The sequence below is a fragment of the Scylla paramamosain genome, chromosome 44 (genome assembly GCF_035594125.1).
Source record: "Scylla paramamosain isolate STU-SP2022 chromosome 44, ASM3559412v1, whole genome shotgun sequence".
Taxonomy (NCBI): domain Eukaryota; kingdom Metazoa; phylum Arthropoda; class Malacostraca; order Decapoda; family Portunidae; genus Scylla; species Scylla paramamosain.
In genome coordinates, this window is record NC_087194.1 from 7,913,874 (window position 1) to 7,936,601 (window position 22,728).

The following is a 22,728-nucleotide window of genomic DNA, read 5'->3' on the forward strand; positions in this document are numbered from 1 at the left end:
TCACATTCCCTCACTACTTACAGCCTAAGAGAGAGAGAGAGAGAGAGAGAGAGAGAGAGAGAGAGAGAGAGAGAGAGAGAGAGAGAGAGAGAGTAATAGTATTAGTAGTAATAGTAGCAGTAGTAGTAGTTTTGGTGATAGTAGTAGGATTGGAAGTAGCAGCGATAGCAGCAGCAGCAGCAGTAACATTGTTAAATTACTATCAATATTACTAGTTGGTAACAAGTGTGCAGGTACCAACTGAGTCGTGCCGAAGGCCCGAGACTCGTTCAGCGGCAGTGAGCTTTGTACGCTTGGACAAAGTACAGGTGATATGTAGGTGCGCAGTCATATAGACAATATGGAGAAATCAACGGCAGGGAAAGTGTAAGTACACGAAATACAGGGCAAATGATTGCACGGCTGTAGGAGAGACTGTAAAGATAAGTGATGATGTAGTGGATTGTGCATTTTGGTGAACGTAAGTGAATGTACGAGAGTCTAATCAGAGAAAAGTGTATGTACCAAGGACGTTAGATATTAGGAAAGTTTTCACGCAAATGGGAGGACCCCCGAGTTTTGCGTGGAGATGGCAGCACCGTCGTCAGCCTGAAGCATGTAAACAAAATAAGTCCACTTCGAAGCTGTCGACGTCTTTGACATGTCCTGTGATGCCCCTCAACTTTGCCGCTGTGTGTGCGGGAGGAAAACCCGTTCACACCCTGAAGTTAAGCGGCATTTGTTCCACATAGATACCAGAAAAGTAGGCATATGTTTGTTTAATAACATAAAAAAAAAAAAAAAAAGTCAAGGTGATTACCGAGCTTACGTTAAAAGCCACAGCTTGTGTTTAGCAAATGAAATATGGTGTGCATGTGCAATTGTGTATGTCACATTGATATCTTATATAACAAGATATGTTGCACGTCCATATCATTTCAACCAATAATGTGTGAATCGTAAATTCAAATATAATGTTATTTGTGGTTCTTGTTGGAATTTGAAGGAGACTGCAGGCTGTGGTGCCACTGCTTCTAATATCCTGGTGTTGCTTTACTTACTCTTGTTACTTGTGATGATGCCGTCCGTTAATGACGAAGCTGAGCTGGACCTCCGCTTGTACCAGTTGCTCCATCATGGTCTATCCAGTCTTAAATAATTTCAGGCAATTTGTTGTGATGTTGGCTGGTGTATCCTGGTGTAGGTGGCTGGTCTGATAGATCACAGAGCCATTTGTATAATTTAATTTTGAAAGATTCATTGGTGATTCCACTTAGATCTCTAAGTGTCTGGGGTAGGCAGTTGAATAGTCAAGGTCTGTTGTGAGTGAAGGAGTTGTGTTTCAAGGTCTTCACTAGCTGAATTTTGTCACTGGTCCCTTAGATGTAACAAAGTTTGCCTTGTCCTGGATGGTGGGTCACTGCCTTCAATCCTCTTCCAAACATACATTACTATGTAGCATTCTCTTTGCATGGAATACATGTTGAGTTGTTTTAGTTTCTCCCAGTAGTTGAGGTGTACTCCACTGTTTTTTTTTAAGCGAATGATCTTTGAGGAGCTTCCAGGGTGACTATTTCTTGGATGGTGTGTGGAGACCAGAGTTGGCAGCAGTACTCAAGTCTCGTCACAACCAGGGCTTTCCATGGTGTCTTTAAGGAGTGGTCCTTCTTAGTGGTGAAAGTTCTTAGTATCCATCCACTCAGACGTCTTGCAGATTTTACCAATTTGTTGATGTATTGAAAGTGCCATTGCTGCTGATTAGGATACCCAGATATTTGACGCTTTCTTCTCTATGAAATAGTTGTTTACTGTTTACCCTTTCACAGATCTTGGTAAGATGGGATGTCAGTGCAACTGGTTTATACTTGCTGGCTAGTCCTTTGTTTCCTCTAGTGTATAGGTGTGATTATGACAGATTTGAGAGTTTCTGGGATGATGCTGATCTTCAGTGAGGAGCTCCATAGAATCTGAAGGGGTCTAGCCAATTCTTTCTTGCAGTTTTAATAATTTTGTATGGAAACCATCAAGCCCAGCTGCTGTATCATTTGCAATGGCATCAATTGCAGCTGTGATATCTGTCTTGCTGATATCACTGCTGCTTAATTTTCTGGGATCCCTTGCATGGTTCACAAAGAATGACTGTGGGTCCTGTATAATTTATTTCTGCACAGGGTGTGCTGAAGACACTGTCATATTGCCTTTTGAGGATATTGGCCATTTCTTTTGGGTCACCAGTCACTTCTCCATTTTTTTTCGTGAGGGGACATACAGTAGTCCTGTTTTTCAGTTTGTTTTGTTTATGAGAAGAAGCATTTTGAGTTTTCTTTCATATTTGTCATCACTTTCTTTTCCTCTCTTCTATGTTGTTTTTCATGTGATGCTGTGATTGTGTCTTCTATATCTTTAAGTTTGGCTTCAATTTTTTCTTGTACTAAATAGAATGTTATTTTTAGTTTTAGTTGTAGGACTATTCTTCTCATGAGGATTTTACAGTCACAAGGGATCTCATTTTTATTGTTCTTTGCGTTTATTTTGGGAACATGTTTGCTGCAGATTTTCTGGCAACTACTCATGATGTCATCCAGCATTTCCTTGAGTTCTTTGTCCTCTAGCTGGGTTTCCCAATTTATTTTCTGGAGTTCTGATCTTATCTTTTTTCCAATTTATGTTCAGACTGTAAAAATTTGGGTTTCTGAGGGTGGTATCTGTTTTGATTTTCCGTTCAGGTCTTTCCTGCTTTGCTGGTAGGATGGTTGTTGTTTTTACATGATCACGTTGTGACCTGACATAATGGTTTTCTTTACCTCATATGAGTGGACTAAGTTTACAATATTTTTGATAATCAGATATAAGATGTTTTCTCTCTTGTGGGAATCCAGATGATTTGGGAAAGGAAATGTTATTCCATTATGTTGATCAGTTGTCCATCTTCATTAGAGCCTTCTTGCACTTTTTCATCATCCCAGTTTAGGTGGGGGAAATTAAAGTAATTTTCAGTTATTACTGAAAATTTACTGACCTTAGGCTTCCTGGTGTGGTTTTCTCCTTGTGCCTCCTGCAGTGAAGTTGTAGTTTGGCTCTGTCCTACATTTCTTGTTGTGTCATGAGTGAGTGACACCTGACAGGTTAGGATGGTGCTGTGGTTGTTCTGAGGCTACTGTTTCTTCCTTCACTGCCTCTTCCTCTTTGGAATGTTTAGATGGTGCTAGTGGTTGGCTGTCTGGTGGGTCTATATTTTGATCCTTTTCCTTGTCTTCTCCTTCTCTTGATATGTACTCCTTTAATTCACTGGTGAATTCATTGTAATTTTCATGACCTTGTTCATTGCAGGCCTGACATGTGTATTTCCTCATTGAATTTGTTGGGGCTATCATGACATAGACTGGTAGTTGGGTGCAGCTGCAATAGGTCCACATAATGCAATTACTGCATTTCATACCTGTTTTGCAATTCTTTTGGCATACTGTACAAGGGTTGATGTCCCTTTCCTCATTGTTTATACTTTTAGCAGTGACCTTGACGAGTCTTGATGACTCCGTGTCTAACTCTTCTTATTTTCTATTTTATTGGCACATTAGTTGTATATATTGACTTGAGACCAGTATAGATATAATCACTGTAGATTCATGTACACTGGTGATGGTTGGTGTGTTATTATCAATATTTCCCACCAAATGTAAGGAAAATAGTAGAGAGGAATCAAAGTGGTTACTTTCATTCCCACTCAACCAAATGAACAGATTAAGAGACTCGCTGCTTCACACCATCAGCTGTGGATGCTGCAAATAGATTTTTAATTATTCCATAGAATAGCATGCCTTTGTTTCAAAGCTGATGGTGGTTTGATAGAATAAGGCAGAATATCAAGAATACAGTGGAACCTTGGTTACTGAATGCCTTCCCTTTCAAACAAAATTTTGAACTCATTATTGTTTTGGTTGTGCTACTATAATTTGGTTCTAGAACAAAATTACTTGATTTCAAATAATAAAAGACAGCAAAAGCTGCTGCTTATTACTAATTTGTAGTTTCTATAAATATCTATTAATTTTTATATATTTGAAAAGCTTTGATGTAAACAAACAGTTTTCAGTGCTCAGGAGTAATCCTGAGCCACCTGTGGCTTTCTCAATGACCCACAATGCCATCAGTACTGCACTACTGCATTTTTCCAGTTGTTTTTCCCATCAGCAAGATGTCTAAATATCACAATCACCTTCATTTTGGCAGTAAGTGGGTTGCTCCTCTCTGTGTCCCTCTGTAAGGCTTCCCTCACTAGATCAGTGACAAAGAGAATACATGCATGATCTAAACAGTATCTTCTGATGAGTTCTGTGTCACTAAGTTCATTCAATACACCCTTTCTGGATAAACAATTTGTGAGCTGGAGATGTTGTGAAGCAACCATCTTGGCTGCGGGAGCATCTGTCATAAGTGACTAAGACAGGGTAGGCTGGTGTCTGGGGATGGATTAATCCATTTTACATTGATTTCTATGGTGAAAATAGTTTTGATTTTTTAACATTTTGGATTTTGAATGGCATTCAGGAACAAATTAAGTTAGAGAACCGAGGTTCCACTGTACTCTGTTTTTTAATCAGTGCAGTCCTTACTGTCAGCAATAGCTGACATCGCATTTGTCCAATGAGGGCCTGCTGAGAGCTATATATTTATGTGGCTTGTATGGTAGCTAAGCGTTTCCAAATTGGATATGTGGTAGCTCTCTCTCCATTTGAAAGAGAGAGAGAGATAGAGAGCATCATTTGACTCACGCCACATCAAGCCACAGTAATGGTGAACATGCCACACAAGGTGGCGGGAAAGCAAAAGTTACATATGTTTATATTCCTCTCTTCACCACAGCCAAACCATTCACTTTATGAACTTAAAGTCTATGCACATTCAAGGGGAAGGGTAAATGAGTTTTTTGCTGTAAACTTCTACCCTTTGTAGGCCACCTCTCTATCATATATAGCATGAGAACAGGCTGTGTTAAACCAAGGTCTGGAAGTTTTAGGTTGAGAGAGAGAGTGAGGAATGTACACCTCCATGCCAGATACCATCACCTTTGTTGTGCACTCAACACACAGAGATGGGTCTCTGACATGGAAGCAGTAGTCATTCCAAGGAAAATCAGCACAATACCTCCTCAAGTCCCCCCAACTAGCAGAGGCAAAATGCCAGAGGCACCTTTGCTTTGGGAGAACCTGAGGGACTGGAGTGATAGGACAAGATACAGATATGAGACTCTGATTGTAGGAGCCCAATGGAGAAGATTGGGTAACAGGATAAACAGAAGAATTAGAGGTTAGGTAAAGGTCAAGAATGTTGGGTGTATCTCCAAGATGATCAGAAATATGAGGAGGATGTTGCACCAGTTACTCTAGGTCTTGGAGGATAGCAAAATTAAAGGCTAGTACACCATGGGGTCAGTGAAGGGAGAGGAAAGCCAAAGCTGGTGGTGAATATTGAAGTCTCCAAGAATGGAGATCTCTGCAAAAGGGAAGAGAATCAGAATGTGCTCCACTTTAGAAGTTAAGTAGTCAAAGAATTTCTTATAGTCAAAGGAGTTAGATGAGAGGTATACAGCACAGATAAATTTAGTTAGAGAGTGGCTCTGTAGACATAGCCAGATAGTGGAAAACTTTGAAAATCCAAGAGCATGGACATGAGAGCAGGTTAAGTTGTTGCACGCATAGATGCGACATATAAGTTTGGAGGATAGAGAAAGTAGGAAGGAAAAGAAAAGGGGCTACTGTCAGTTACTGCAGACACCTGTGTTTCAGTGAGGAAAAGATGAGTTTTAGTAGAGGAGAGGTGGTGGTCTACAGATTGGAAATTAGATCTAAGACTGCAAATGTTGCAAAAGTTAATGAAGAGAAAGTTGAGGGGGTGGTGCTGTCAAGATACTTAGGGTCGATACCAGAAGTGCAGTCCGACATGGTGACATTTATGGTCCCTTCCCTAATCAGGACTCTGAGGCTGGTGTAGGAGTTGCCATGATAATTTTGAATTTTAAGTGAAGGGTGTGTGAAATTAGGTGCCTGTAGTTTTGTGTGAAGGAGGAGAATTGTCTTTAGAGGACAAGCTGTGACTGCCCCCTTGTGAAACCTTCAGTGAGGTCACAGCTGGGTTTAATGATAAATTCACAGCACCCCCTGATCCAGTGCTTTAGACCTCACTGGGAGTAATTATTGTTTTGGCAGGTGTCTACTGCCTCCTCCTCCTGTATTTAGTTATTCCTATAGATTGTACATGGTTGTGCATATATATGGGTAAAGAAACAATGTTACTGCCTACAAACAACACTAAAGCAAGAATGATAGTGTCAGAGTGGCATGCAAGGTGAGGACAGGCTGGAGGACACATTGTGGTACTCCTCATAACCATCCCTATAGGGGCAAAAATAAGCTGAGATGAGTGTTATTGTATATTTTTCCCTCAGCTTTAGATAATTTCCAATTGATTTATGCAGTAAAAAGAATATTTGGGCTTGGGACTGAGATGGAAAAAGACTCCAAATAGTGTGGGGCTGCATGGGTTAAGAGGAACATAACTGGAAATTAAAGGTCAAATATCATTAAGTCTGGACAACAATTAATTAGTATTCAGACTATTAAATTCAAAATCCTGATCAGTGATAGACAAAGAATTTAATTTTCTGGTAGGCTTATTTATGCCATAATCTGAAACAAGGGAATTCAAGATAATCAGAAGAATATTGAAATATATAGGAACTGGAAACAGAAGAATACCCATAGACCTGGAAAGCGGGTGCACCTGTACCATACCAACTCTCACTATCTGTGTAGTGAATGTCAGATCAAGAATATTATCTGATGATACAAATGTTGGTTCCATCACCCACTGAGAAGGTCCAAGTAAAGTAAAACAACTGTAAAAGAGATGGTAGTTGGTGAGACCTCTAGACCTACGATCATTATTCCATCTTATGTCTAGCAAATTAAAATCATATATTATTACAGTTCCCTTGACAGGACAAAAACTATAAAGAAAATAAATTAAAATTTTATTGTCAGAATCTGAGTTAGACTGTGGCCTGTAAATGATTGCAATATGTACATCAAAATCAGAAAGATGGAACAAGCTGTTCGGAACATCAGTTAGTATCTCTCTGTACTTAACATCTGATCAAACACAGACACAGACACCATGTTTAGGTACGTCCTCCTTTCCTTAGTAACTGGTAACCTGATATTTCAACAGTGGAACTGGAAATGGAAAACGATGACCTCATTTTAGGGATCCACCACTTCTGCTTCATATAGGCCATGACAGAGTTGGTGCTAAAGTGATGATTTCATTCAAGGCATTTTTGTATCAGTAGTAGTGGTGGTGGCCAGATAGCAAAAGGCATCATTTGGCTAAAAGGTAAAAAAAAAAACATTGAATATATTGTAAAACATAAAAATATTAAACATAAGACACTAAGGTTTCCCATAGAGGGCACGACAATGTGAGACAAAGTGAACATGAGAACAGATAAACATAAATGAAGTAAAATGAAAATATACAATGCAGGTAAGTAAATAATAAAAAAGACTCAACCAGCAGTGATATATATTGGAAAACTAACTTATAGGCTAACATTAGTATATAAGTAAACAGTAAAACTAAGGGTGTAGTATTGCCAGAACGATCTTTGTGTATTCCTGCTGGTGGAGTGGTGAGGACTGACAAAGGGTGGTGGTGTGTGGGTTTGGATTGGTGTTGTTTCAGAACCCAAACCTCTGAACAGTTTATAAAAGATATAAGTGTGTTGATAATTGGTTATTCAGTTCAGGTCTCAAGTGTTTAATGTAAATAACTTCAAATTTTAATGTCTTTATGTGTGTCAGCTTTTTGTAATGTGCTGAAATCCTCTGAAAACAAATGATCATGTGTATGTGTGTGTTCTTACTGCTGAAAATGGGGGATGAGCTAACTGTTTCTGCGTATGTATCAAGTTACCTTTATGTTCACTGATTCTGTGTGTTAGATTCCTCTAAGTTTCTCCAATATATAGAGTCTTGCAAGTAAATTCTTAAATGGTGTTAGAGATAAGTCCAATAGGAATACTGTCTTTAAATAAAAAAAAGAGGTAATAGTGTACATATTGGTGAAAATAAGAAAGAACTCGGTATCAGGGTATTGTGTCTTATGTGGAGGAGGAAGTAGGCACTTGCCAAAATGATAATTACTCCCAGTGAGGTCTAAAACACTGGATCAGGGGGGTACTGTGAACTTATCATTAAACCCAGCTATGACCTCACTGAATGTTTCCCTTTGTGTCTCACAACACAAGGGGGCAGTCACAGCCTGCCCTTTAAAGACAACTCTCTTCCTCCACACAAAACTACAAGCACCTAATAACACACACACCCTTCACTCAAAAATTCAAAATTATCATTGCAAATCCTACATCAGCCTCGGAGTCCCCATCTGGGGAGGGGACCACAAATGTCCCCAGGTCGGACTGCTCTTCTGATAATGAACCTAAGTGTCTTGACATACATATCACCTTTTTCTTCATTAACTTCTGCAGCATTTGCGATCTTAGATCTAATTTTTAATCGGTAGAATACCACCTCTCCTCTTCTAAACCTCATCTTCTTTTCCTCGCTGAAACATAGGTGTGTGAGGCAACTGACAGTAGCCCCTTTTCTGTTCCCTCTTACTATCTCTATTCTCATTTTCAATCCAAAGCTGGATGTTGTGTTTATGTGCGCAATGACTTAACCTGCTCTCGTGCCCACGCTCTTGAGTCATCCAAATTTTCCACCATCTGGCTACGACTACAGTCACTCCTCAGACTAAATTGATCTGTGCTGTATACCTCTTTCCTAACTCCTCTGATTATAAGAAATTCTTTGCCTACTTAATTTTCAAAGTGGAGCACATCCTGACTCTCTTCCCTTTTGTGGAGATCTCCATTGTTGGAGACTTCAGTGTTCACTACCAGCTTTGGCTTTCCTCTCCCTTCACTGACCATCCTAGTGAACAAGCCTTCAACTTTGCTATACTCCATGACCAAGAGCAATTGGTGCAACACCCTACTCATATTCCTGACCATCATTGAGATACACCCTACATTCTTGACCTTTTCCTGACCTCTAATCCTTCTGCTTATGCTCTCTTCTCTGCTGGGCTCCTCTGATCACAACCTCATATCTGTATCTTGTCTTATCGCTCCAATCCATCCTCACCAACCCCCTAAACGGAGGTGCCTCTGGTGTTTTGCCTCTGCTAGTTGGGGGGACCTGAGGAGGTATTTTGCTGATTTTCCTTGGAATGGTTACTGCTTCCATGCCAGAGACCCATCTTTGTGTGCTGAGTGCATAACAGAGGTGATTGTGTCTGGCATGGAGGCATACATCCCTCACTTTTTTTCGACCTAAACCTTCCAAACCTTGGTTTAACACAGCTTGTTCTTGTACTATTCATGATAGAGAGGTAGCCCACAAAAGATACTTAAGCCTTCCATCAACAAAATCTCATGCACTTTATATTTCTTCCTGGAACCATGCCAAGTCTGTTCTCCAACTAGCCAAAAACTCCTTCATTAATAGAAAGTGTCAAAATCTTTCATGATCTAACTCCCCTCATGACTTCTGGCATCTAGCCAAAAACATCTCTTCTTTCCCACCTTTATTTCAACCTGATGGCACTACTACTATCACATCTATCTCTAAAACTGAACTTTTCACTCAAACCTTTGCTAAAAACGCTACCTTGGATGATTCAGGGCTTGTTCCTCTCTCTCCTCCACCCTCTGACTACTTCATGCTACCTATTGAAATTCTTTGCAATGACGTTTTCCATGCCCTCACTGGCCTAAAGCATCAGAAGGCTTATGGACCTGATGGGGTTCCTCCTGTTGTTCTCCAAAGCTGTGCCTCCATGCTTGCACCTTGCGTAGTCAAACTTTTTCAACTCTCTCTGTCAACATCTACCTTTCCTTCTTTCTGGAAGTTTGCCTATATTCAGCCTATTCCTAAAAATGGAGACTGTTCTAATTCCTCAAACTACCATGCTATTACTTTAATTTCCTCAACAGGATGTTAAATGCCTATCAATTCACAACTTCTCTGTTTGCCAGTATGAGTTCCGTCAAGGCTGCTCTACTGGTGATCTGGCTTTCCTTACTAAGTCTTGGTCATCCTCTTTTAGAGATTTTGGTGAAACTTTTGCTGCTGCCTTGGATATATCAAAAGCTTTTGATAGAGTCTGGCACAAAGCTTTGATTTCCAAACTAGCCTCCTACAGCTTCTATCCTTCTTTCTGTAACTTCATCTCCTTTCTGACCGTTCTATTGCTGCTGTGGTAGACAGTCACTGTTCTTCTCCTAAATCTATTAACAGTGGTGTTCCTTAGGGATCTGTCCTGTCACCCACTCTCTTCTTATTATTCATCACTGACCTTCTAAACCAAACTTCTTGTCCTATCCACTCCTACGCTGATGATACCACCTTGCAATTTTCCACGTCTTTTTCATACACATCCAACACTTCAGGAAGTAAACATTTCACACAGGGAAGCAAAAGAATGCCTGATTTCTGATCTTTCTAAAATTTCAGATTTGGGCAGAGCAAACTTGGTATTGTTCAATGCCTCAAAAACTCAATTCCTCTATCTATCAAGTCAACACAACCTTCCAGATAACTATCCCCTCGTCTTCAGTGACCCTCAATTGTCTCCCTCTTCTACACTGAACATCCTCGGTCTGTCCTTTACATGTAATTTGAACTGGAAACTTCACATCTTATCTCTAGCTAAAACAGTTTCTCTGAAGTTAGGCATTCTGAGACATCTCCGCCAGTTTTTCTCATCCCCCCCGGCCCAAGAGGCTGACTCTGTACAAGGGCCTTATCTGTCTGTGTATAGAGTATGCTTCACATGTCTGTGGGGGGTTCCACTCATACTGCTTTTCTAGACAGGGTGGAATCAAAAGCTTTTCATTTCATCTACTCCTCTCCTCTAACTGACTGCTCTCAGCCTCTCTTTCATTGCCACAGTGTTATATCTCTAGCTATCTCCTGCTATTTTCATGCTAACTGTTCTTTTGATCTTGCCCCTATTCTGTCCACCTCTCTAATGCAAGTGTTAATCAGTATTCTCAATCATTCATCCCTTTCTCTGGTAAACTCTGGGACTCCCTGCCTGCTTCTGTATTTCCACCTTCCTATGACTTGAATTTTTTAAAATGGGACGTTTCAAGACACTTATCCTTCAATTTTTGACTACCGCTTTGGACCCTTTTCTGGGACTGGCATCTCAGTGGGCTTTTTTTTTTATTGAATTTTTGTTGCCTTTGGCCAGTGCTCCTCCTATAAATAAAAAAAAAAAAAAAGTATGGTATATGTCTCTTTCTGATAGTATCATGAAGATGACCGTGGTAAAGTAATTTTATATATTTCTTATATGTCACCTGTATGAGATTTGAGGAAGGCCGACTAAACTAGCTTTTTAAAAAAAATTGTATATGGTATTATTAATGATGCGTAACAGAAATCTGTTATTATGAAAATATGCCCTTAAAAAATTTACTTCATGGTCAAAAGTAAACCAGCTAGAAGATAAAGTGTAGCAATGATATAAGGTTTTGATATCATTAATCTTAAATAATCTTGTAATAAAAGATAAATAATTAATCACCAAGTTTGTGAAAGTTGGTTTGCGGTAAACAACAGTATATAGTTGGTTGTTAATATGAATCATTATTACATCCAAGAATATGATAGAACCATTGTTTTAGATCTCGCTAGTGAATTCAGTATTAGGGAGTGTAGAATTTTAATAACTTAAAAATTTAGGGATGTGTTGAGAGTGTTTAAATAAAAGAAAGGTGTTATTAACATATCTTTTGTAAAACAGGTTTAAACTCACTAGGGCTCTCATTTAACCACTTTGTTTCATGATGATATAGAAAAGCATTAGCAAGAGTAGGGCCAAGGCAAGAACCCATAGCCATACCATCAACATGGGCATGTAATTTATTATCAAACAAGAAAGGGGTCTTTAATTGCCAGGTCTAATAATAATAATAATAATAATAATAATAATAATAATAATAATAATAATAATAATACATATTTTTTATTTATTTATTTATTTATTTATTTATTTTGTATAATTAAGGCAAGTGTCATGCCCTTAACTAGTTCATTACAAATTATTTGAATTTGAATTATTTCATCAAGGGAGATAGTGAAATGTGACTTAAATATAAAAGATTAACCATGGCAGTGTCATGAACTTTAATTTATTTATTTCTTTAATGAAATCATAAGAATTTTTTAAGGTAAATTTATTTGACAGTGCTTCCAGTATGGAACAAAATATTTAGCTGATTTTATGATTAAATGTATTAATGGTACTGAGGATGGGCCTGATAGGGTTACCAGTTTTGTGAGTTTTCGGAGGGCCATATAGGGTGCCAGGAGATGAGTCACCAATGAATAGGTGGTTAAAAATATCTCTAGTGATAACCTTCAGTTTAAAGAGTTGTCTCAGTAGTCTTGCTAGATTATCTTTAAATTTAGTAATGTAATGGAAAGATTTATCTTTAATTTATGTTCAACTTTCAAGGGGTAATCTTTTTTATTCATAACCACTGTGCTATGACCCTTGTCTGGTTTAGTAATAATAATTGAATCTGATTTTAATTTAATGAGAGTCATAGAGAGCTTGTGGTAATTTCAGGTAAGAATATTTTGCTGTGTTGAAATCTTGAAATGAAGAGTGCACTATTGAAGAAATGTCCTTAATTGAACTTTCCCATTCCTTGGGCTTATATGAAATTTAAGAGTATTGACTAGATGTTCAAAGGCAAGGAAATTATTCATGAAGTTAATCTTACATTTGTTGTGGGAGTATGAGAGTCCTAGTAAAAGTATAATATATCCAGATCTGAAGTAGTCAGTGTTCTATTTGAAAGGTTGGTGATTGTTTTATCCTTGTTTACTGAATTATTGATGAGAATACCCAAGGCTTCTAATTTTTTATTATGAGTGGTGTCATGTTTTAATTTGTATTGGTTGCTACGTTGTTATCTAGTTTAAAGGCAATTAAATCCAAATATGAAACTATTTTTAAAGTTAAGGTAAGCTTGATCAAAATCAGTTACTTGTAAGTTAATTTTTGTTATTTATTTCTAAGTAGTTTAAACTGGTATGACTGATAGGTTTTAGAGTTCCTGATGTTAGGGTTGTGTAATTCAAAGTAGATAAATTTAGGTATAATGTTATAGACTTTATATTTGCTTAGGAATTCTATATCTAGTTTTGTTTTGTTGACCTTATAATGGAGTTTTTCTAATTTCCTACAGATCCCTATACAGTCACTAACATACCTTCCATTTAGAACATCACTAAAAGATAGGAATCTAGGAAACCTCACTCTAATTAAAAATAAAAACATAAATGTGCTTACAACTAACCAATTCATGGCTTGGAGAAGATGTGCTTTATGATATACTCAATGTTGCTTTTACTTTTTGGACTGATGATGCCTTCTGTGTAAGGTGAAACATTGCAATAAATAAAGAAGAAACTCTGGTGTGTCCCTGTTCACATATATATATATATATATATATATATATATATATATATATATATATATATATATATATATATATATATATATATATATATATATATATATATATATATATATATATATATATATATATATATATATATATATATATATATATATATATATATATATATATATATATATATATATATATATATATATATATATATATATATATATATATATATATATATATATATTTTGTTGTGTATGTGCCCCTGTATGTGTGTGTGTATGTCTGATTGTATATCCATGAGTAGGTGTGGGTGAGAAAGAGAACAACAGAGAGTTGGCAGGGAAGGGAGAGTGTGGCCCAAAGATGGCAGGTGGCAATGTCAGGACTCGTTACAGGTAGTCAGAGTTGCACTGCAAGAGATGACAGACCTTAACTGTGTGTCCCCATTTCCCTCGCTTTGTGTCTACCCCCTGCATTTTTTGGGAGCTGTGCAACTATGTGCGAGGACAGTGAGCTCATGTGATTGCTGTGGCGTGTGAGCAATCACCAGGTACTGTAAAACTGTGTTTCTAGTGAGTAATAATAAACTGTGCCCCGTGAGAGCTGGTGTCTCTCTCCCTTGCCCCTGTGTGTTGGTGACTGCTGTGACAGACCACTGCCAGGCTGGACAGGACATTTTCCCTTGCAAGCAAGCTACAGGGACTCTGAAACCCTTTCTCCAACCCACTGTGTGGTTTGGGAAGGTAGGTGTGATAAGTGTTCCCTCTTTCCTCTCCCTGGCCTTCCATGGCCACAGCTGCAGTGGTGTGGTGTGTTACCTGACCAGAAGCCGTGCAGAAGTGAGGTTTGGGAGATGAGAGGAACAGCTTTCTAATATATATATATATATATATATATATATATATATATATATATATATATATATATATATATATATATATATATATATATATATATATATATATATATATATATATATATATATATATATATATATATATATATATATATATATATATATATATATATATATATATATATATATATATATATATATATATATATATATATATATATATATATATATATACACCTCGCTCAACCAGAGGAGGTAGGGATAGTTAGGGGACTGAGCAATGCTTCTGATTTCCAGCTGTCAAATCAGAAAAGATCATTAAAGAATGGCGGCAAACTTGTGTTTGTAGAGACTGCTGCCCATGGGGCCATTGTAGGCCTTTATTTGTGGTGGATGTGTGTGTGTCTGTGATTCTGATTCATGTCCAAAAGAACTTTTGGCACCTATGCTAAGGAAAACCAAGTCAGCTTTCCACCTCACCTTTGGTGCTCCCCTGCTCTTGTCACCTGCTTGGGGAGTGTGCTCTTGCAGACTGGGTTTTGTCTTCTTGTCCCATTGCTAGCTCCTTCTTTGCCTTCCTTACATATCCCTCATTGCTTAACAGCTGCCATGACTATCTTTGTCTCCAACAATATACATTTATTTTCTTATATGCTGTAAATAGTATATTTTGTGATAGTCTTAATGTGAGAATTTTGTTTTTGGAGATAAAGAAAAGCTAACTTTGTTTTTTGCCCATACAGTGAAGGAGTTCATATGTTTCTTTCATATTAATTATCAATATAAAGTGGAAATATTGTATGAATCCTACAAAATTATCTTTTTACTTTATTTTAATTTAGTGAACTATTTTGTAATGAGATGGACTGTGATGTTTATGTTGTGATATAGAATAAATTATTGAATTTTCACTTGTTTTTAATGATCCAAATGAAAGAAAAAGTGGTTTTGTATGCATTTAGTCATTTACTTACATAGTCTATGACTAAAATCAATAATATATCAATTCTTTACAAAAGCAATAATGGAGAGGTAATCCCTAATGAATAAAAATCAAATGGGAACAATCTATAGACTATTCAATAAGGAATCTGTACCCATTTAAATTTTATGGCTACAGGCATAACAGTCATTCCCTAGAAGTGAGTGAAACCAAGTCCCTAAGCATTAAATAGAGATGGGGAGAAGTACAATGAACACTAAATCCAAGGGACTCAATAACCACAAGTGATGAGCAAGAGTGGGAGGTTAGACTACTTACTGAATGACTATCCTGGCAAACTGAACAAGTGGAATCAGAATCAGATTCGATTCTGGTGATTTCGCTGGCCAGAGTAATAGGAATCGTTAGTACTGGTGGAAGTGGTTCCTTCCCAGTCCTAGTAAAAATTTCAAAGTACCTGCCGTTGTAATATCTAGATGAATAAAGCTTGAATATCATATCCAAAATATGTATTTTCTTTTTAGAAGAAACCAGTGTTAACTTCGAAACTGGTGTCTACTCCAATAAGTAGTTCAGTGCTGTGAATTGCCAGCAGTAGGTCTTAATTTATTCCATGTTTCTCCAGCACTGTCCACATTTTCTTTCTAGAGATTCTGGTGAATCCTTTCTCCAGGTCAAGAAACCATATAAGGCATTGCCTGCAGTAATATACCCAGGTGCCATTTCTTAAATATGCTCAGGAAACAGCTTTAAAGTTTTCAAATTATAAAAAAAAAAAAAAAACTCCAAAACAATTATAGGTAGGATAATGTTGCTTATGCTTTTTTAAAGCTCATGGTCTGTATGTTGTTACATGAGTCCTTTGGCACAGAGAATATAACAACAAAAAAATATGATTTAGAATTAAAGAAAATAGTCCAGAAAATACCTTAACAATTTCCGTTATTTTGCATTTTGTAATGTCCCTTGCCAGGAAAAATGCAATATTAATGCAACATAACCCAACAAATAACAATATGAATGATAATAATAATAATAATGTTTCACATGATTATTCTGCCATATTAAAGAAAAATTGCTATTCCATTAACAAAAAATAGTCTCACTGAGTTCCTGAATATAAAGCCATAGACTGTAATGACAGATTATCGCAGCGGAATATTCTCTCTACAACTAAAAGAAGGCAGATATCACATTGTCTCTTGAATGTTAATATCTATTCATGTGGGGCTGACAGAGGCTGTATGAGTTTCATTATTTTTTTGCCATAAAATGACATAGGTGAAAAATGATCACTTGTAGATGGCATGCTATTTGCATCATCACTAGACATTATTGTTATTCCTCTAACAACTGGAAAAGTTGAAAAATCTAGTAGATTTGCTTAAGAATACTCAGCAAGTGATGCGTGTGTGTGATACCAAACAAAGCAGAGAAGTGAGGCATGCATGCTCCACACAGGGGACAACTACAGAGTAACGTGAGCATGGGTATAGTCATGCACACAGTCCTCTCAGGAACAGGTGGATAAGTATACTACTGCACCAATTCATTGCCAAAATAAAATGCTTTAGCCAATGAGTTCCAAAATCTACACCAATATTATGGACTTATTTTCTGAGCGATGTCTCTCAATCACCACCTAGAACACTTTGGGAAATTGTGTGATACCATTATTTCGATTTTTGGGAGAATGGTGCTTGGGTATACTACTGCGTGTGATGCCTCATATATGATGATGGATGTTGGATTCCCAGGAATTTTACAAGACAGTTTTTTAAGATGAATATATGATCCACTGTTCCCCTTCCAGGCCTGAAACCACTTTGGTTCTCAGATAGCATATGTTGAAGATCTGACCTTATTATTCTGCACTTGAGTATCGTCATAATGTTTATCTACATGGCTCTATAAATTTTGCACTGTGTGGGTCTCCTTTTGTTTTTCAAGATGGTACATATAATAGATTTATTCCACTCTCATGGCAGGTGTGTGTAGAGTATGCCAATCTTAAAGATTTATGGAGGGCTACCACCTCAGGTTTATCTCCTGCTTTGTGTTTCACCATGGGTTTTATCATACCCTGGGAATTTACCTGATTCAAAGCCCCTCATTACGAGTTCCTCTTATTTCATTTGTAACTTATTAGTGTGGGATAATCTTTCCTCTTGTTTTTTTTTATTATCAACATTCAGAAGCTCTCAAAAATATTCATTTCATCTATTGCTTATCTCATGTTGGGAATTCAGCACATTTCCATTTTTGACCTCTCATTTTGTTTATTTTTGTACCTGGAAACCATACTAAATAACATATTTTGGAGTGCTTAAAATCATCAGATGCATCATTTCCTATTTCCATCCATAGAGCTTTGCTTTCTTCCTTATCGTGTTCACTTTCCTTTTTCTATGTTTCTCTGGTCATTAGCTTTAGGTTGCTTTAACATGTATCGACTTGTATCACCATCTACAGCACAACCAAGGATGTCTATAAACGCTTTCAGACCACCACAGTCGTGTATGGCTAAATCCCTTTCATGACGTCTGGTTTCCTTTTAAAATCTGTGTGGTGAAATGCCATGGATGGTGTGAAGTGTACTTACATGGCACTCTATGAACACGTGCATTCTTAAGTTTTCTCCTTACCACTGACGTGAAAAAAAAAAAAAAAGTTGAAAGTAATCATGGAGGACGATGATGTTTATGTTGACTCTTGATTAAGACAAGCATTTCTCTGGGATAAAAGCCTACATACAAAGGGATGTGTGCAGTCACATTTACACTATGTACCTGCTTTTTGCCATATGTTTTTTTTTTTTCATTAATGTAGGTAATATAGATAGAGCAAGTGGTCTGTGTGCCTATAATAAAAGAATGGAATAGCTGGTTGTGTCCTAGAGCAGCTGTCTACACTACAGTGTGCTCTATGCAATGCATGGCATTGTGTCATGGACATTTTACACTGAGGTGATATTTCTGAAAGCAGCTTAGTCATTTTCTGAACAGCCTTTGTTTTCTTCATGCTACTTCAACCTGTCATTTTTATCCTGTGTGCTTTATTTTGTCTTTAATACCAACCCAGGTTTTCTCAATTTGAATAGTCTCCTGTATGTTGTCAAATTTTTATTACAATATAGTTTATGATTCTTTTACTCTTTCAGATTTTCAACATGTACGTGTCTTCTTTGTAGTTAATTCAACTTTACTGTGGTATACAATAATTCCAAGGGCTACCACATCTTCTCAGGATCATGAGTTGTCAGATAGAAAGGATGTTACTGAGGATGCCACTGAACATTATACTTTTGTCCAGTTAGGTAACTGCATTGTCACACCTGTGGAAACTGAGTCATAAATAGGTGCTACATCAGAGCTTAATGGTGTGACACAGTTCCCCATGATATAATGACTTGTGAGATATGCAGGGCTTTTTCTTGGTAGTCCTACATCTCTTTACTGTAAGTGCTATATGAAGATATCCTTTGGGATCTTATTTTTTTAAATTTTTCAGTAAAATGCATTCACTCAGTCTAAAAAAACCTTTGACCCTTTGTCATGAAATATTTGATTGAATAGTCACCCTTTATTTTATGGCTTATGTGAAGAAACTGTGAAGGAGTGATGTACCTGTATTATAATAATACAATTTTTTTTTCTTTTCATCTCTGACACCTGCTCATATGCCCTCAAGAATATCCATTAACTCACTTCATCAAGGTGGCAAACATCATCTGCATCTTTCCTCTTAAGTGCATTTTGGGATAGCACTTCCAAATTTGATTTCTGATCATCTGAAACTATTTGCCACTTGATCAGACATTCTAAAATGTGTTTTTCACACTTGCATTTGCACCAAGTTTTTTTTTCTTTTTTTTTTATGGTGTTCATAGTGTATTGAGGGTTTCTTGTTTTGTTTTCATATTGAGAAGGATTTATACTCACCACCCCTGAAAATCTCTCAAATCCCCTTACCTTGGGTGTTCAAATATTGCACGCTGTGGGCCACAACTACACATATCCAGAAAACTTGCTCAATTATTAATGTAATGCAATAAGGATACCAAAATCCGACAGAGGAGGAGGTATTGTATGTGTGTAGGTTATAGGAAAACCCGGGAGAGTTAAGTAGTTCGAGGAGTTGAGCTGGGGCAATCGCAAATCCCCTAACAGTGCGGATGGGTACCACCGCCATCCTCAGACCTTCAACGACTACACTTGCTCTCTCTTGATCCAGCTAACTCCCAGGCAGGTTACGCTGCCCGAGCACCAGAAAAGGGAAGGCAGGCAAGTAGTGACCTAAGGGGTGACTACACACTCCGTGTCAACAAAGGCCAGCTGCCAATCTTACACTCCTGTAGGAAAATCCAAACGAAAGTCAAGAGAGAGAGAGGTGTCAAGGGACACCACGAGGTGATGCCACACAGCCTACAAGGACCTTGAGGAAGCCAAGCCTGGCCTTGCTGACTCCTGCAGCCTTCATCCAAGGCCTAACATCATCACTTCAACTCCTGCTACACCACCCCCTACCAGGAAGGACGGACATGCAGTCAGTGGTACCTAAGGCCCTCTGCCATCACCAGCACACCTACCTGTCTCCCGCTGCTACCTCACATCATCCAGCTACACCAAGTGCAGACAAGCACTCCCAGTGTAGCTGGAAATTTTTTCCTACTGACTGGAATTCCTCTTGGGAAAATTAGAACAGGATTGATTCCGGGGGAAATCTCAAACCTAGGATATTTTTCCCCCTTTAGGCCATTTTTCCCCAGTACATAGAAACTATTTTAATGAATTACATAATCAATGATAAGTTTGACAAAATCATAGAAATTTTTTTATATCAGAATTATATTAGTTTGTGTAGTCTGGTAATTTGCTTTTTTTAATAAAGGAGGATTGCAAAGGGGCAACAAAAATCTAATGAAAAAAACCCCACTGAGATACCGGTCCCAAATAGGGTCTGAAGTGGTGGTAAAAAATAAAATGGTAAGTGTCTTGAAACCTCCCTCTTGAAGGAGTTCAATTCATAGGAACGTGGAAATACAGAAGCAGGAAGGGAGTTCCAGACTTTATCAGAGAAGGGGATGAATGACTGGGAGTACTGGTTAACTCTTGCATTAGAGAGGTGGACAGAATATGGGTGAGAGAAAGAAGAAAGTCTTGTGCAGCAAGGCCATGGGAGGAGAAAAGGCATGCAGTTAGCAAGATCAGAAGAGCAGTTAGCATGAAAACAGTGGTAGAAGATAGCAAGAGATGCAACATTCCAGCGATTATAAGGAGGCTGGAGACAGTCAGTCAGAGGAGAGGAGTTGAGACGAAAAGCTTTTGATTAAACCCTAAAAGAGTGGTATGAGTGGAAAAACCCCAAAGACATGTGAAGCATACTCCATACATGGATGAATAAGGCCCCTGTGCAGAGTTAGCAGCTGGGGGAGGATGAGAAAAACTGGCGGAGACATCTCAGAATGTCTAACTTCATAGAAGTTGTTTTGGCTAGGGATGAGATGAGAAAATTTCCAATTTAGATTATAAGAAAAGGACAGACCAAGGATGTTCAGTGTAAAAGAGGGGGCCAGTTGAGTGTCATTGAAAAGAGGATAGTTGTCTGGAAGGTTGTCAAGTTGATAGATGGAGGAATTGAGTTATTAAGGCATTGAACAATACCAAGTTTGCTTTGTCCCAATTAGAAATTTTAGAGTGATCAGAAGTCAAGCATTCTGTGGCTTCTTTGCATGAACTGTTTACTTCCTGAAGGGTTGGATGTCTGTGAAAAGACATGGAAAAGTGCAGGGTGGTATCATCAGCGTAGGAGTGGATAGGGCAAGAAGTTTGGTTTAAAAGATCATTGATGAATAATAGGAAGAGAGTGCATGACAGGACAGAACCCCGAGGAACACCACTGTTTGTTAATAGATTTAGGAGAAGAACAGTGACTGTCTACCACAGCAGCAATAGAATGATCAGAAAAGAAACTTGAGATAAAGTTACAGAGAGAAGGATAGAAGCCATAGGAGGGTAGTTTGGAAATCAAAGCTTTGTGCCAGACTCTATCAAAAGCTTTTGATATGTCTAAGGCAACAGCAAAAGTTTCACCAAAATCTCTAAAAGAGGATGACCAAGACTCGGTAAGGAAAACCAAAAGATCACTAGTAGAGTGGCCTTGACAGAAACCATACTGGTGATCAGATAGAAGGTTGTGAAGTGATAGACATTTAAGAATCTTCCTGTTGAGGTAAACTCAAAAAAGAGATTGAGGCAAATTCAAAAACTTTAGATAGGCAGGAAATTAAAGCAATAGGACAGTAGTTTGAGGGATTAGAACGGTCACCCTTTTTAGGAACAGGCTGAATGTAGGCAAACTTCCAGCAAGAAGGAAAGGTAGATGTTGACATATAAAGTTGAAAGAGTTTGATGAGGCAAGGTGCAGTTTTGGAGAACAATAGGAGGGACCCCATCAGGTTCACAAGCCTTCTGAGGGTTTAGGTCAGGGAGGGCATGGAAAACATCATTGTGAAGAATTTTAATAGGTAGCATGAAGTAGTCAGAGGGTGGAGGAGAGGAAGGAACAAGCCCTGAATCATCGAAGGTAGAGTTTTCAGTAAAGGTTTGAGTGAAGAGTGCAGCTTTAGAGATAGATGTGATAGCAGGGGTGCCATCTGGTTGAAATGGAGGAGGAAAAGAATAAGAAGCAAAGTCATTGAGGATGTTTTTGGCTAGATGGCAGAAGTCATGAGGAGGGTTAGATCTTGAAGATTTTGACACTCTATTAATGAAGGAGTTTTTGGCTAGTTGGAGAACAGACTTGGCATGGTACCGGGCAGAAATATAAAGTGCATGAGATTCTGGTGATGGAAGGCTCAAGTACCTTTTGTGGGCCACCTCTCTATCATGTATAGCATGAGAACAGGCTATGTTAAACCAAGGTTTGAAAGTTTTAGGTCGAGAAAAAAAGTGAGGGATGTACACCTCCATGCCAGACACTATCACTTCAGTTATGCGCTCGGCACACAGAGACGGATCTCTGACACAGAAGCAGTAGTCATTCCAAGGAAAATCAGCAATATACCTCCTCAGGTCCCCCCAACTAGCAGAGGCAAAACACCAGAGGCACCTCCACTTAGGGGGATCCTGAGGAGGGATTGGAGCAATAGGACAAGATATAGATATGAGATTGTGATCAGAGAAGCCCACCAGAGAAGAGAGGGTAACAGCATAACAAGATGGATTAGAAGTTAGGAAAAGGTCAAGAATGTTGGGTGTATCTCCAAGATGGTCAGGAATACGAGTAGGGTTTTGCACCAATTGCTCTAGGTCGTGGAGGATAGCAAAGTTGAAGGCTAGTTCACCAGGATGGTCAGTAAAGGGAGATGAAAGCCAATCACTGAAGTCTCCAAGAATG

At 38.1% G+C, this 22,728-nt stretch overlaps 1 protein-coding gene across 6 annotated transcripts in view; it reads left to right on the forward strand.

The window, feature by feature from the left end:
* Positions 1-230: 230 nt before the first annotated feature.
* The window catches only part of LOC135094048 (equilibrative nucleoside transporter 1-like), a 199,579-nt gene continuing 177,081 nt past the window's right edge, over positions 231-22,728 (forward strand). For 3 of the 6 annotated variants that reach the window (XM_063993791.1, XM_063993796.1, XM_063993795.1), the window contains exon 1: positions 231-366. In XM_063993791.1, the coding sequence (XP_063849861.1) occupies positions 341-366 (26 nt within the window). In that variant the 5' untranslated portion in view covers positions 231-340. The other 3 variants (XM_063993794.1, XM_063993793.1, XM_063993792.1) reach the window with 3 other exon arrangements.